The following is a 17,023-nucleotide window of genomic DNA, read 5'->3' as shown; positions in this document are numbered from 1 at the left end:
CTGAACTGTTTACTTAAAACTCAATGGTTTTTGAGTCTGGAGTGTTCAATGGTTAACTCCTCGCAACCAATGAAAACTGGCGTGCAAATGAGTGTTCTCATCGGCTAACATAAACCCGCCCACATCTATTTCCTCTTACTTTTTTCCTGGTATTGGGATATTTTTTTCCGACCGAACAGGACCCTAGTCCGAGTATGAGACATTCATGTGTGCAGATCCACACGACAAACATCCGATATATCCTGGCATGCAAATTTTATGCAACCCAGTATGCCAGCCAATCGGAGTCAACTTTAGAAATTGTGCCGTCATTTCGATCAGAAATGCGGACTAAGCCGTTGATTGGTCAATTTGGGTACCATTTTACAGGTTACAGAAGACCCAAAGAATGCCCCCGCTGAATGGTCAGAATCTGGAGATCGAGACGCGGTCGTGTTTTGAAAAAAATTAACTGCCAAATCTGCTCGCATATCATAGACCCTTGCTGGGCGCAAGGGTTTTTTCCACAGACAGGACCCTAGGCCTAAGCACAGAAATTTGCTAAATGTTGGTCCTTCCCTGACCAATATTGTCTGCCCAAATCCAACACTGACTGACACTCCTGCAGTCTTGAAGGATGAAATTTAACCCAAATCCTGGCGATGACAAACTAGCCTCCCTCCTGTTTGGTCAATTCTGCAAACTTCTCTGCAGCACACCGGACAGGAGTTTGCAGTCCAAAGGTGAATGAACTTGAGTTATTTCAGCCATCCGTCGACTCCATTGCTGCATTGCTGAACTCTGCAAAACCCGGTGCTTGTTTTGCCCCAGTAAACTGGTAAACCGTGCGGATGTAAACGGCAAACGCAGACGTCACGCAGCACTAGCATAACTCATCTCAAATTAAATTACCCCCCCCCCCCCAAACAATTTTTGTTCATGTGCCAGTGTTCCATAATTGGTTTACCATATCTCGGCAGTCAGAAAAAAAAATCCATTGACAGCCAAAAATCCCAGACATATTATTCTTAGGGGACCATATGCTGAGAGCATACAAACCAACTAATTATTTTGGTATAGGAGTTGGACTATGGTGGACGGAAATTTGTTATTCTATCTGATGATGGTTTTTACAGATGATACAATATATATAAGAGTAGAAAGAACGACAACAAACCACAGGAAAATCTGCCATTAGACAGAGATAACCCAAAATTAAAAAGAAAGAAAAATGAGGCGAAAATTTACGTTGAATGCCCTATTCAGATGATGAAAGTGGGGAAAAACCTCTATACTGTTCAAAGTTTCAGCCGAACAAAGAAAACAGAAAACAATTACAAAAGGTTTCTTGTTTATGCTGGGATTTATTTGAACAATTAATTAATTGGCATTGATGCAGGTACTTATTTCATTGGTCAAAATGAAGAGTTCATTTCCATGATGAGACATTTCTATTTGAAAAAGGCGAAAATTTTGCACGATTATGAAACTTTAAAGAATCAAACCAGTACAACAGCTGTTTCTTCACCTCAGTTTTCACGTTACGGTATTTTTAAGTTGTGTTTAAGTAAAAATCAGGCATTGAAATTCCATTCAGGCAGCTAGCAGAGAACAGGATTCTAAAGTGAAGAAAAAGGCGTATATCGCATTTTGGAAATAAACTCTCCAAAAAATTTCTGTAAAAAAGACCCTGAATTCATTTTGCGGTTATTGGACATATTTCTAAAATCAGCACTAAATAAATAAATAAATAAATATAAAGTGGATACCTCATGGCTTTCAAATACATTTAATTTTTCAGTTGTCTCAAAACTGCTTGAAGATCACACAAAGACAAACCCACAACAACATAGTCAACTTGAGTATGAGGTTGTGCCTTTAAGCCTCCCCCAACTCAACCTGAAACCAGCCTCCACCCCAGGGTTCACTATCTCATTTCAATAATATTTGGTTTGTAAAGGGTCACCCGATCCCATCTTCTTTCCACCGAAAAGAAAAAAAAAAATTCTGAAATGTATGTCAGGCCTTGTCATGCCTTTCTCTCCCGATAATTTCATTGACACCACGTACCTATTGATTGAATTTAGAACGGTACGTGTAGAAGCGGTTATTGTGAGGGATAGATAACGGGGCAACGGATCGTGCTATTCCATATTTAGGTTTGTAGGGTAGAGGGACAGGCCAAAGCGTTAAATGTCGCTGATCTGCCCAAGGGCGGATTAGACGATAGAAAGACGGAGTGAAAGGGAATGATTTCACAGCACGTCTTTTTTTTTGGGGGGGGGGGGGGAAGGAGGAGGTTGAGTTGGGGGGGGGGGGGAGTTTGGAAATAATTTGGTCAGTGAAGAAGATGAGGATCAGATGACAGGACTCACCAGTATGACAAATAGGCCAAATAGGCCAAGTCACGAGCAATAAAAACGTCAGTTTGACTGGACTGCAGATGTATTAACATGCAAGCAAGTATTCAATTCCACAGTCTCATTCCAATATAAAAAAAAAAAATTAATAACACATTACAGGCCGATTGACCTTATACACTGCAGGTAGGGTATCACCGAGGGTGTCCTTTGTTTATTTAAAATTTGCAACGTAAAATGCACAAAAGGTTCACTCATGCCTGTCCAGGTGATATAAAACCATTGCCCTCTAACTCCGCCTTTACGCATCAGGTCTATTCCAGCATTGCTAATTTTTTTTTTTTGAAAAGTAATATTTTCACTGTTTCAATAACAATAATAACAATAACAATAACATGCACAAAATGTACAAATCCTTTTAAAATCATCAGTGCTCCAAGTTCAACCCAATCAAGAACAAAGTGGTCAGAGTTTGGCATTAAGAAAAACCTGTAAATGACTCTTACTTGAAAAGCAAATTATACAATGGGCAGAAAAAAAATCACTTTTTTCCCCTCTCATAATCTCAATCATGTGATGTGCCATTTGATAGTACTTGCTTGATGTTGTCCCTATCGCGAACCCATCATGAATCTAAATGGGGATTTATGCGCCATTTTTACGACATGTCGGAAAAGACTTCAACAGATGGAACGCAATAAATCTCCATTTCGCTGTGACAAAAATGCTCCTCTGAGAATCGCAACCAAGGAATGCCGTTGGTCAAGATTATTCTCTTTCTTTAATCTTGCACTCAAGCAAAAAAAAAAAGAAGGGAACTTGGTGTGATCATAACGATATGTGTGGGGCAAGGACGTGTGGATGTGCAGCAATACAGAATTCAGGATGGGTCAAAAACATAAAAATGTTCTGTACTTATCAACATTTTCAATTGGGAGAAAAATATTGTCATGTTTGGGACAAAAAATCATTTCATTTTCACATACATGTATTGATTCAAGCCAGCCAGGAACAAAATACTGTCCTTCTCATTAATGTTGATTGTCATTCTACATGTATTTCAATGTCAAATTAAGGCAAATAATCGATAAAATTTCTCCACACAAAAATGCAACAAAATAAATTAAAAAAACACAGGCAAGCAGGGCAATGTCAAGTGAGTTAAGTACTGTACATCACATAATATTATAGGTTAAAGGGAATATACATCATTTGCTTTTGCTGTAATTTTCAGAAATGGATGGAATTGGGGGGTTGGAAATATATATAGCAAATATAGTTACACTGACTTTTTTGAGGTTTTGGGTTCGAAAATGCTATAAAAACCAAGAAAAACAATCATTTTCCTGTGGTCTGGTTCCCTGACTCCATATAAGAAGAAACAGAGCAGTTTACATACATTGGGGAATTGTAAGGTCAGGAACCAGTCTATCTGGCTCGTACCCGTTCATAGGTTTTTAATCGATTGCAAACAAGTACGATGGTCAATTGGGGCCAGTATTTGAAAAAAAGCCAGTTTTTCCAACGCTGATCGGCAGATCAGCATTGGAAATTGATACAAAAATACCACTTTTCTTGAAAATGACAGTATACCAGGTGCCATGATTTTACAGGATGCTTTATACTGTCATTCACTAACAGTCCAGCAAGGTATTTCAAAATGATTTGGTAGTTTTATTTTTTGATGTTTGCAAATGTTGTATTTTCCCTTTAAAATAACAAGTAAGAAACCATTGTCATCAGTGAGTACCATGCACAAACTACAATGAATGAATAATTTGTGTAAATAAACTTAAAATTAAGAATCTCGGCAAGACTTGCCTAATCGAACTGGACTTAACAACAAGTTTGACAGCTTGCCAGTAAGGTAAAGTGTTTAAGGATATCATTGATACAGCCAGTCAGTCAATTTAATCAGTCAATGACTCGGTCTGTCAAAGGACAATAGACATTCCTTTGGGTCACCACTGGGTAATCAATCTGTTTTAATTTATTTTTAAACAGTCAAACCATCTCGTCACTTTATTTCATCTTGCCTGTGATTGACAGACAGTCAGTGACTGGGATCAATCAGGGGGATGCTCCACGCCATGTGGTGAGACAACCTCCCACTGCAGATCAGGAGTCAACCGAGGGTCACTAAACAAAATGTCGAGTGCCTCCCTGTGTGCTGCGCTCCTTGCTCTCCGATGGCTGGATGTTTCATCTATGAACTTTCAATTTGGTGACCACACTGGGTTTTTAATTTCCAAAACTGATACATGTGCTTCGTTTGTAGGGATGGGATTGGAACAACGCTAGAAGCTCTGCTAGTAGAGGGCAAGTTGTAATCTGTAATCAGATTTGTAAACTACATGTATTAGAATTGTAATCTGTGATGGTTGAAAATTGGGGGGAAAATCCTCCATTCTAAAAATTGATTCTAACACTGCAGACAGAGTTCTGAGATTGAGTAATGTTATTAACAAAGCATTTCTCTAAGACGAGGTTTGTGAACAGGGGCCTAAGGAGGGAGCAAGGATGATGGGCCATCCTCAAAAAGATGACAACTTGTCCCCCAAAAAGCTGCCCAAAAGTTGTACAAGTTCCAATTTGGTAACATTTTCTTGGGGAGTTTCCATTTGAGGGGTTCGTGCCTGCTTTGCTTTGCTTGTGGTGGACTAAAGTGTTTTCCAGTGGCTCTGCAGTCAAACTGATGCAGTACCTGGGTTCCCCCCCCCACCACCACCATCGCCCCAAAACAGCCAAAGAAAGTTCCACCAATGTCAATGTTTGTGAACATGTACATGAACATTAGAAATTTACACTTGGTGTTCAATGTAGGCCTTCATGTATGCAATGTACAATCCAAAAGTACGTCACCAATAGAAACAGCAGAAGTTATTTCAACTCATTCCTGGCATGTAACTTTACAGCTGGCAAAAGGTTCACAGATGACCCTAGATATGACCATGGAGGTAGAACTAGACATGTAATTAGGTTACAACTTACATTCTGTTACCAAATGAAATAAATAGTATGAACACACAAATCAAATTGCCGGGCTTGCAAAGAATTTCCAGTAGTGATAAGAAAAATTACATTGTTACCGCACAACATAGTACAGCATGTTTCCATATGAGAGCCATCAGGCAGGGGCAGGGTAGGGGCAGTAGCATACAGTGAGAACTTTTTTTTTTAAGGAGGGGTTAACAAAGATTCAATATTCCCTAAATCAACAAGCCAAAACGCTCATTTAGAAGACAAAATCTAATAACAGTTTAGTTTAAAAGAATTTTCTTGAAAAGGTCTCGGCAAAGCTCTTGGTTCTCGGCAAAGCTCTGGGTTTAAGTAAGATGCTCATAAAAAGCTACCACAATTCCACAGCTTTCGCTTTCAAAACTTGGGTTAAATTCCTTGAGAATCCATGTGGACAGACGAACAAAATCTAATTGGGTTTGAAGTAAAGATATCTCAACTCCTCAAGGCAAGGTTTAAGGATTTTTTTTTAAAAAAAAAACTTTTTATTTTTGGTTAGCCATTAATGGATTTGGAATGCCAAATGTCATAGATGGCGCAAATCTGTGAAACGATTGAGCCCTGGGGCGGGGATAAAAAGTCCAAAAAAAATTCGGTCTGGAATTCAAAGAATTAGGGATTTTAGAGGGGATTTTTTTCAATTGCTTGGTGTCAGCAACGGGATCCACGTCGGCCATAATTCAAACCAGAGAAAATGCCTGGTTATATTTTTAGATGGACTTCGAAGACAGACTGATCATTGTGGCGGATCACCGGCGGATTCCAAAAGACCAGAGGCTGAAAGGGAAGAGCGAAGGCCAGAAATTATTAATGTCAAAGGGAGTGTCCTTGAATCAAGGATGACAACATGATCGCTCTTCTTTTTATGCTGGGTATCATCTGTGCCCAACTGGTTCAAAGTTGCCAAGATTCCACGTATGTCGTACACTGAACTATTATGGAGAATGGTAGTTCAATGGGAATAATGTCTGTGGCTCATCTGGCTATCCAATGTGCCTTAGAAATCTATACCACTCCCATAAAAACACAGATCTACCTGATATGTTACCTAGTATCTTTTCAATTTTTTTTTTAAGTTTAAGTAACCTGCTAAATGAGATTTTTAAAGCAAAGTCATTGATGATGTACAGACTTGTTACTAGTTGTTGGGTTTTTTGATAGAGTGAGAGCCATCTAGGCTCAAGGTCATGCGTTGATACAATTTGTGGGGGATTCTCGCTGCAAACGGAATTATTCTTTCAATTTAAGAAAGTACCATTCAATTTGTTTCTTTAAATATTTGTGTGTGTGTAACTGCAGACTGATAGACCTGGCCAAGCTAACAAACAGTGTTGCACAAACAATTTTGGGACTACACCAACATGTACATGTAGTAAGAACATAAATAATCACACTGTTGTTTTGACATATTTTTGAGAAGCTGAATTACTCAACTGGACAGATGCCAACGATTGAACCAATCTTGTCACTGTCACACATGACTCCAGTGTTATGGAATGTAAGGTTAACGGTCCCCAAAATGCTTGCAAAAAGAAGGAACATTTCACCAGTTACCCAAGGGCAATTCAATTGTGACAAAAAATGACTCACACTGCAGGTTAAAAGGCCCCAAAATGCTTGCAAAAAGAAGGAACATTTCACCAGTGCCCCAAGGGCAATTCAACTGTGATAAAAAAAAATGACTCACACTGCATGACTGTTGAAAAACAGTTTGTTTGGTAATTGGTTGAAGGCCCACGTGCCCAACCATGGCCCAACCAAGTCCATTGAAGTGATTTATAAATGTCCTTTGTTTCACATTTTTGGTCAACAAGCAGGCATGCAACTGGGAATTTAGAAACAATGAGGAAACCACGGAGGAAGGGTTCCTGCCTCCATGTCCAAACTACACAAGACTTTGTCCAGTATTTCTCAAATTGTAATGGTATTCAAGTGAAATAAAAAAACGAGGAAATCAGCGGATCCGAGAAAAATTGCATGCCTGTAAGGCCCCCCCAAAAAATTATTCGGTCTCTGGTTAGACCAACGTTCCGGAATTGACGCGGGGACGCGGCTTTTTTTTTTTTTTTCTTCAAGCTTGGATTGTACAGACAAGGTGGGGTACTATTTGGCTTTTTTGGTATCCTCATGTACATTGGTGTCCTCCATAATTTGCCTTGGTGCTCTCGATCATTTGCCTTGGTGCAATTTCCCATTTCTTGGTGCTCTTTGGTAAAAAAAAATTGAGCAGGTGCGGCAATAGAGGGCGCTGTTGGAGCTACCGCGGAACATTTTGGAAAAAAAAAAGATTGACGCGCATGATTAAAATCGACGCACGCGCTGACCAGAGACCGACTTATTTTTTTTTTGGCCTAACAAGGCATCACCTAATTACTGACTATAAGCACCAGAGGCGGATCCATCATTTACTGAAAGGGGAGGGGGAGGGCACCCCCCTCTGGATCCACTACCAAGCACTCTCTGCAAAGTTCATTGACTTCTGTCCACACTTAAACCAGAGCAGCAAATGTCCACTCACTTGTGTGGTATTTTATTTTTTTATTTTAGGGAGTCGTTGACCACCATGGTCTCAAATGCCAACCACAGCCAGAGACAAACAAGACATCAAATCTGAGTGGCCACAAATAAATTTCACAACAATGCCACCAACTAACTGACATTTCAACACCCGGACATTTGGCCCGAAGGATACAAAAAAAAGCGCAAATGAACCTTGAATGAATGGATTCTACTAGTTGATTTTTGGCTTTAAATCACCTGCTGGCAAGGTCCACCAAGTTGTTTAATTGACCAATTTGTTCCAAGGATTTTGGTGAATGGCACATGATGCCATCAAAAGGCATGATGGACGGGTTAATACCGGTAGAAGTCTTGTAGTTTATGATAATAATAGTACTATTAAGTAGTTCCTTTGGAGGGATCAGGGTATGACATAATACCACAGTTATCACATAACTGGGCAAAATTAAGTTTAGCAATATCATTGGATGAACAAGGATTTTTCAAAGGCAAGAAAAATATGCAACAAACTTCTCTTACTCTGTGTGATACACAATTATCTCTTTGTTTTGAATAGAATCCTTCACAAGTCAATCACAAGTCTGTCACAACTACATCACAAGTCCGTCACAAGTCTGTCACAAGTCCATCACAAGTCGGTCACAACTCCAGCACAAGTCCATCACAAGTCGGTAACAACTCCAGCACAAGTCCATCACAAGTATGTCACAACTCCTGCACAAGTCCATCACAAGTATGTCACAACTCCTGCACAAAAACAAGTCAATCGCAAGTCTGTCACAACAGCACAAGTCAATCACAAGTCCTCACCATTCAAATGCAAGTCAACCAGTGAAGTCAAGGGAAAAGTTACATGTATTCAAATGACCTGTGCAAAAGACATTCCTTTGACATCAAACTTCCCCGATGACTTTTGATTGACTTGTGATTTGACTTACAAACTGACTTGTGACAAGACTTGTGACTGTCTTGAGACCATCTTATAAATGACTACAAATCTTTTAGCACCTCTTTAAAAACAAAATTATGATCAAACAGTTTTAACAGATGGTATCAAATACACCAGTCTTCAAAGCCCAGATGTTTTACAATCTGCAAACGATGCTATCAAACACCAACAAACAAAATATAGTACACGCTTAGTTGCTTCAGCTTTTACCAACTCCAATAAAAGTCAACACAAGTTACAGTTCTACAGCTACTACAAATTACGTTTCCCTTTTACAACTCTCTACAACCTAATTAATCCATCAATTACAACTGATTGCTGACTTTGATGGCATGCCACTGGGCTGCCATTATCTCATTAAACCCTCGTTAGACTGCATCTTCAATTCATGCGCTCCATTAACACGATCACACAAATTTATAGATTGCGCTTAAACAGGGGGCACTTTCAAACATTAAATTTAACGCTATTTGGCACATGTGAAGCTCTTTACTTTCAGACAAATAAAAACTAAGATTAATGTAATTGTGCAAAATGCTTTTGGACAGTCCAACCATTTTCAATGTCCGACAAAGTTACTTAATTCCTATATTCCAGCTGATACTTCTCTGTTTCACCATGGTTTCACCTTCAACTACAGTGTAGATTGATACTCTGCAAACTCCCTAAAAGTCTTGAAAAAATCTGCCCTGTCTTCACTTCAGGGCCATAACAATAAAACACCCTAAAACCACCAAGTGTGATGTGGCAATAAAAATGTCACTGGAAACAAGTATTAACTACATCCGCTTTTGGAAAATTTACAGGCTTTTCACGCTCCGAGTAATAATACCTTGTTCTTGGTGACCAGCCCCTTCATACTACACTCAGCCACGTTTGATGATCTCGTCACAAAACTCCCAGCCGGAGATATAATTCCTTTAGCGATTTAAAACGGCAGCAATTTCCTCCGCGAGGCTCCTCCTCTCCCCAAAACTACAAGAGTGTGACCGAGGCTCGGGCGACACGCATCCGTGGACGTCGGGAAATGATGACGGTTGATGAGGACGATTGTGCCGACTGTGCAAGGAGGGATGTCTGCTAGTGTGACTGACCGTGCCGACATTTCAACACACACACACACTCCGCTGAGCCACACATGAACGGCAGGGGGGGGGGGGGGGAGCCACACAAAGAATTCACACAGACATTAAGGTGGGATTGTGGCCGTGATGAGGCAGTCTGGTTAACCAGCTCACGGGGTGCCAGCCACAGGACTAGTCCAAACTACCGCAGGGGTGGCATCGACTCACACTACTTTCACCCTCCTCTTCAGAAATCTCAATGTGATGATTCTAGACCAAGACCACTTTTGACAAACTAGATCTTAAATTAAGTCAACCCATAACAAGTCATGCAGCCCGAGGACAGAATGCACACTAAAAACAAACGTTTTGTGGCATCCATTTCTTCTTTTTTGGGGAGATAAATCTTCAAGGGTACTATAAGTTTCTATTAGTTGTATCTTATGGTTGTATCAAGGAGAATCTCTGACAATACTACACAGAATTAACCCTAACTCCCTTTACAAGTTTACTGAGAAACTTCCCAAATCCTTCAAAAATTCACCACTGTGAAGGAACCGAATTCAACTCTTTTTTTTGGGGGGGGGGATATTTTTAAAAGGCATCAAGCCTGGTCAAATTAAAGCAACACTGGCTGGACTATGCCTCATTAATTAATCCTCAAAAATGGTAGATTTTGGGAGGGTTTTGCCATTTTTTTTTTTTTTTTTGGGTACATCTGACGAACCGCCCAAATCAAGAAGCATCAAGGATGCAATCACTGATGTAAAGTCTTCCGATTTATTTTTCTTCCAATATCGATCCTCCTCTTGATTAAATACTGCTCAGCCTCCAAGGACTGACCCCACGCCTCCCCGTGACCATGATCTACTGGGGAAGCGGTGGACCTGACGTCTACCGCGCCGTCTCGGCTCCAGACTATTGATCTGGCGGCGAGACGTTAGGAAAACAAAACAGGGACGGCATCCTTTAATTAAAAGGTTTTTTAGGGGAGAGTTGGAGGGGGGTGGGTAGTGAGATACTTATATCTTGATGAAAGACCATTTTGCTTAAGAGTGGAGGAGAGAGGAGATGGGCACAGAAAAAGGGGCGGAGCCAGGGTTTGATGGAGGCGGGAGATTGATGATACAGTCAATCACGTCACATTGGCTAAATTATTTCAAAACAAAACAGGGACGGCATCCTTTAATTAAAATTGAAGGGAAGAGTTGGGAGGGGGTGGGTAGTGAGAAACTATATCTTGATGAAAGACCATTTTGTTTAAGAGTGGAGGAGATAGGAGATGGGCACAGAAAAAGGGGCGGAGCCAGGGTTTGATGGAGGCAGGAGATTGATGATACAGTCAACCACATCACATTTGCTGAATTATTTCATTTCACGAGTGAACAATACTCTCCGATACAAATCTAAAGAGCTTGATGATTCAATGCCAAGTGGATTCAAAGCAACAATTTACTTTCACAGACCACAAAACAAACCCAAACAAGGACCCAAAAGGTGCAGCCATAGCTCCGAAGTCGTCCATGGGGGTAGGGGTATAGGGGGTAGCGGAGGGTAGGGAGAAAGGGTGGGGAGGGGGCAAGGGGTGGGGAGGGGGGCCAAAGTGGCGGGGAGGGGGGGGGGGGGCAAAGGGCTGGGGCAGAGGTCAGTGTAGGACAGGGATAGGATAACAGGCTAGTGTCGGGGTGGAAATATAAGGAAAGAGCAGGAATCAAATCAACTTTCCTTTGCAAAAATAATTGAATATGAAGTCTAAACAATGGCATAAGATTTCGTTGGCCCTTATTTTACTTATCAAAATTCATACAAGATTGATCATGGAAATCATCTTCCTATCCTTGATTGAATTTCAACATGGTATCGCAGAAAAGCAGATTTACAGCATGCACTGGCTCAGGCAAATGGCTGTCACTTGGAAGTTTTCAGATTGCGAGGCAAGCACGTTTTTTTTTTTTTTTTTTGGATTTCAGCCAATTCCCGAATCACTACTGAAAGAAATTTATTGGCCCAGGACATCTACAATCCTTCTCCAATTTAAGTCTCACACCTTCCTGAAATTGCCCACAAATCAGAGAAAACTGGGGCAGGTCCAGAACATGAAGATCATTTTACCATACTTAACCTGAGCCCCTGACCGCAAATCTCCTCAAAACAAGAAGTTGTGGATAATAAAGATTTGAGTGTTCTAAGAAATTCGCCTCCCAGAAACTCAAAGCTGTCACAAAAAGTCAAGGTTTTTTTCTTTATGAACAAGATACAGCCACCCACGTTTTTTCCTGCAACGACCCGAATCTGTTCTTGTTTCTACACTCCCAGCCCTAAAGCTGTTTTTGTAATTTCATCGGAGGATGCTCATTAGCAGCCTGATGATTGGGTGATGGCTGTGATGACATCATCAGAGGTAATCCACCTGAGACCATCATTAGTGGTTTCGCTTGTCAGTGTGTGCATAACTCCACTGTTGTGGGATTCTTTGTGTGGTATCGCTGATAAACAAGAGTGGTAAGAGGTCAATGACCTTAGGGCCAGGTTGGGAAGTGAAAGGAAGTTTACAAATTTAAAGGGGGAAAGGCATATACATGTAGTCTTAATTAATTTTGTTGACTGTTTTCTTTCAATTTTCTTCAAAAGTTTAAAGAGGAAATAGTCTATGGTCTCATTAAAATTTGTTGACCTTTTCCTTTCAATTTTCTTCAAAACTCTGTAGTCTTATTAAAGTTTGTTGACTTTTTGTCTTCAATTGTGGAAGAAAAGTTGGCATGTGTAGTAAACCAATGTCCACAATTCTATGACTACACCCTGATGTTCTGAAATGCTCGTGCCTGGATGTATTTTTTTTGGATTCCTTCATGGCTTGACTCACACATTTTGGTTGAGCACAATTTATGTGTGTCTGTTTAGAGCTGTATAAAAGAAATAATCATCTTGTCTTTACTTGAGAACCTTTTTCTTATTTTCTACATTTTCAGAGATGCACAAGACACCAAAAAACGAAGTAGAAATAACTTTCTTGGACAAGAAGAGAATAACAGTCTGAATAGCTTTTTCTGTCAGGCTTGAACATTTTCAAGGTTAAAATAAAATCCTCCCTTATGGCAAACCTTTTTATCAGACAGTAGAATGTTCACACCCGAGGCCCACTGCTACCAATCAGCAAGCCAAAACGGACAAGCGAGAATCTTGAAGAGAGGAGAATTTCTGTTTTTCATTTTGCCAAGATTGCCTCGAGTGACGAATTAAGCCAAATTCCCCCCCAAATGCACCAACTGCTTATCGGGAGATGACGACTATGATCAAGGGATAATTTGGCAATTTCCGCGTCCTCTTCTGGAGGAACTAAACACAGTAATTGTTTGATGGATGAGACGTCCAGAAAGTGACACAAAAATAATTTAGATTTTCATTTCTAAATATGGCAGCACGTAAGGGAGGAGAAATAATCAAGGCCGCTATTTTTAATTCCTTCGTTTCTTTGAGGCGCCGCCGGGGTGATTCAATATGATGGAAAGAGGAGTGTAGCAGATTTGACGCAGTTTGAAGTGAATTTCCTGGGACGTCAAATTTGTTCCAGACTCGGTCTATTGAAATATCTAAAGTGATTTCAAATTGATTTTTTATGAGCAACCTTAATGACTTTAAGACTTAGAGCCCCATCACTGTAATTCCATTGAACAGCCTACTTTTTGTTTGTTTTCCAAAACCACAGAATTGCAAGCCAGTAACGAACAAGGCCCCCCCCCCCCCCAAACAGCTCAAAACAAAATCTGCAACCAAAAAAAAAAAAACTTACTGCCTTGTGAATTTTTACCTGGTCAATTTGGCATACCTAAGAATGATAGTACATCAATGTGATCAGAGGTCTATTTTTTGGTGAATGGGTTGCTAATGGGGGGGGGGGGGGGGATTGTGATCAGGTTGGCGTAGCAGTACTTTTCTGGTCTTCCATCGCTGTGACCCGGGTTTGAATCCCGCCTGGGCCATCATTTCCCTAGCATATCATTTTGGGATTTTTCCTCCCGCATCAAAAAATGGAACTTCCTTCCACATCTTCCACCAAGTCTCATCCATCCCGTTCTGGCACTTGTGCTGTTGGATGTTGTCGAAACAAATAAATATACAATAAAGCACGTATCTCCATCCAACATAGGGTTGGATAGCTCAGTTGGAAGAGCACGAGAACGGTAATCCAAAGGTCGCAGGTCCAATCCCCACTCCAGTCAATTTCTTTGTTCAGATTTCATCTTCAAGTGTATTCCATTTATTACTGAGCAATCACTTCGGATCAGTGTTTTACAGTGTCGCTGAGGCAGAATATGACAAGGCTTGGATAATTAAACAAACACTATCAAACAAACTGGGCTACAGATGGCCCGCAGTGTTTAAGAATTCTGGTCTGTGGTAAATACTAGACTGGGCGGAAGTTGTATATTGGACTGAGGATTTGTTATTGTAGCAGTGGCAGGACGATGTAAACAAACACTGCAACAGATATGTAATGACACTCTGACCATGCTCTGACACTGCCAATCAGGGGAATCATTTGAGCTAAAGCGTTTCAGCTGTGGCTGGAATAATGTATCAGTAAAACAAACGCAGGCGCCATGCTAATTAAATTATGACAGAAAAAGAAATAGCATGCAACAGCTGAGAGCAATGTAGTGTGTTTGAAATCCAAGTAAGAGAATGTATGGTGATCTGTTTTTGAAAGCCCTTTGCTTGATATTTTCTGAGATATATATGATTTCATTTTTGACAATTTGTGGTCCTCCAATTTTTACCCCCCCCCCAAAAAAAATAATTCACAATAAATAAACAGACTTGAAGCCCTTTTATTTTTGACTTACATGTAATTTGTATCTTAAGTTCAAGAATTATCATCTCTGAACATTTGCCAGAAGTCATTCAACATGATTACCCCGGTATAATTTCATCATGTACCGCCCAAAACCGCCCAGCTTGTTACTCCCTACCGCTTCAAACTGCCCCGCACTGTACGGTCTCATGGATTTCATCAAGGCAAATTTATTGTATTTACTATGATACAAATGGTAATTAATGGGTTTAATTCCAATTTGGGTTGGGAAAGAAAAAAAGGCGCCAACATCCAAAAAATGATCCCTGTAAGAGTTTTGTCTCACAAGTGCCAACACAGTTACTTCATCTTCATATGAATTACAAAATTTGTGGTTTCAGGGTTGGCTACAGGAGATTTTAGTCCCTGGACCACTCTGTCTCAATATGGGCTCATGTTCTACTTCAATCCTTTAACACTCGAACAAAGTCAAAGTTGGAACTATATTCATTTGGTTTTTACATTAAGGATTTCTAAATTAGTTCTGAAACCAGAGATGAAGGCAAATCTGGAAACCACGCCACGATTTCAAAAACCTTTCCTGGTGATGTATGTGGTATGAAGACAAGTGCTGATAGGCTGGCGGAATCCCACGGATGGTATAGCCATGAGTCAGCTTCACTGATTGGTCAATTGGGGATACGTGTCTGGGGTGTGGAGGTTGAGGGACCAAGCATTGACCGAACAATTTGCATGTCTGTCTGGGGGATTTTGGCTGAGATCCAAGGCCTAATTTAGGTCCCCTTTTGGGAATTGTTTTGGTAGGTAATAATTTTTCTGGGTTAGATTTTTTTTTTCAAAACCTTTTTTCCCCCAAGGGTGAAAAAGTGAGCTAATGATTTTTGCAGTGTTTGATGGAGTGGTATACATTTTCACTTGATTTATTCTAAAAATTACCTAGCTTCTAAAAATTACCTACATTGTAAAACTATTAATTTAGTGGAGAATTTTTGTAAATAGTTTTAGTTTATTTGTTTTGTTAGGTTGTTTGTTAGTGGGGTTTTATTTTTTTGGGGGGGGGCTTGTTTTTTGTTTTGTTTGTTTTTCAAAACATCTACTGGAATCTGTGTTTTTTGTTATTAATTGATTGTTTTCCCCAAAAATATTTCTAAATACAATTCACTGGACTCATCAATGTTTTATTATTTAACTTGTTTAATTTCCCCTAATCATATTATATGTAAGCGTTCCACATAAACTTCCTTCCCCGTGGAGCTAAGGCAGAAAGCTTGTGAAAATATTCCTTTATTTGTACACGACACCACCACAAACCAAACACGACCTATATACACAAACTGTCACCAGCGCTTATGTCTGGGCTAAGCGGCCGAACACTGATGCACTGGCGGCTAGCTCAAATCCTTTTAATGAGTACAGAGCACATCAAGTAACCAGAGATTATCTCCGATTATCCAGCAATTAAAACTAATCAATTATTTCTGACCTACATGAAGTCAAAATATCAGACGCAGCCTCGCCGTATCAAAAAAAAAAAAATAGGACGTACCCTGGCATTGATAAATTAATACCATCTGCTTCGTGGTTCGTAAGGGCATGACTATCGTAGAGCGAGGGGGGGGGGGAGGAGGAAGAGAGTAATTAAAAGCCATGCCACCAGGGATTAAAATTGTCGAGGAATCGCGAAGGCAAAAATCTGGGGCAAGTTCAAACCTTGAAGTAATTGGAGCAGAACGAAAACCTGGGCAATGCTAGGCACTCCAGATCTGGCTCGGCGATTACTTGAAAAACCTTGTCACGTCCGAGCCACAAGAGGGCGCCCCAGGCTACAGTCGGCAAACAAAAACACAGGTACTTGGAATATACGGCTCTCCTGGGTATAGTTATGTAAATACGGGTATGTTGACAGTTCGTGCACTTGTCTCGTAGGTAGAGCATTTCGTTGGAAGTTACGAGCGTGCATCAACGCTGGAGTTACTGTTGACTTGCGTATTCAGAATGCAAAGAAGGTATAAACGTTAGCGCTTCACCATACAGAAAAACCGCAACTGGGGGCACAAATCTTGGTTTAGCCACAGCTCATCATGAAAAAAGGTTTAACATCCGTTTGTACACATTGCCAAACAGTTTTCATTTTGCAACAGGCAACAAACACTCAGCACATTCTTTTAAAATCTTTTTAAGTTTATTTTCCCCCTGGGAAGTTTGATGGGATTTTAAGGTAAGAGTCTGACTGCATTTTTGATGTACCGCATAGAAACAATGAAAGAAGAATGGACAACATACATGGACGCAGAAAGTTTACTGAGAAGTTGAAAAGCGG

General features: G+C 40.3%; 1 protein-coding gene across 1 annotated transcript in view; it reads right to left on the bottom strand.

Annotated features, from left to right (window-relative positions):
• Positions 1–9,788, bottom strand: part of LOC119744646 (four and a half LIM domains protein 3-like) — a 70,008-nt gene extending 60,220 nt beyond the window's left edge. Inside the window, exon 1 of the mRNA XM_038220702.1 lies at positions 9,659–9,788. Coding sequence (XP_038076630.1) covers positions 9,659–9,685 — 27 coding nt within the window. The 5' untranslated portion in view covers positions 9,686–9,788. The remainder of the gene's footprint in view (positions 1–9,658) is intronic.
• Between the last annotated feature and the right edge of the window lie 7,235 nt (positions 9,789–17,023).

Source organism: Patiria miniata, unplaced genomic scaffold (assembly GCF_015706575.1).
Source record: "Patiria miniata isolate m_02_andy unplaced genomic scaffold, ASM1570657v1 HiC_scaffold_7, whole genome shotgun sequence".
Classification (NCBI taxonomy): Eukaryota; Metazoa; Echinodermata; class Asteroidea; order Valvatida; family Asterinidae; genus Patiria; species Patiria miniata.
Note: the sequence above shows the minus strand (reverse complement) of the source record. Positions and strands in the feature narration are given on the sequence as shown.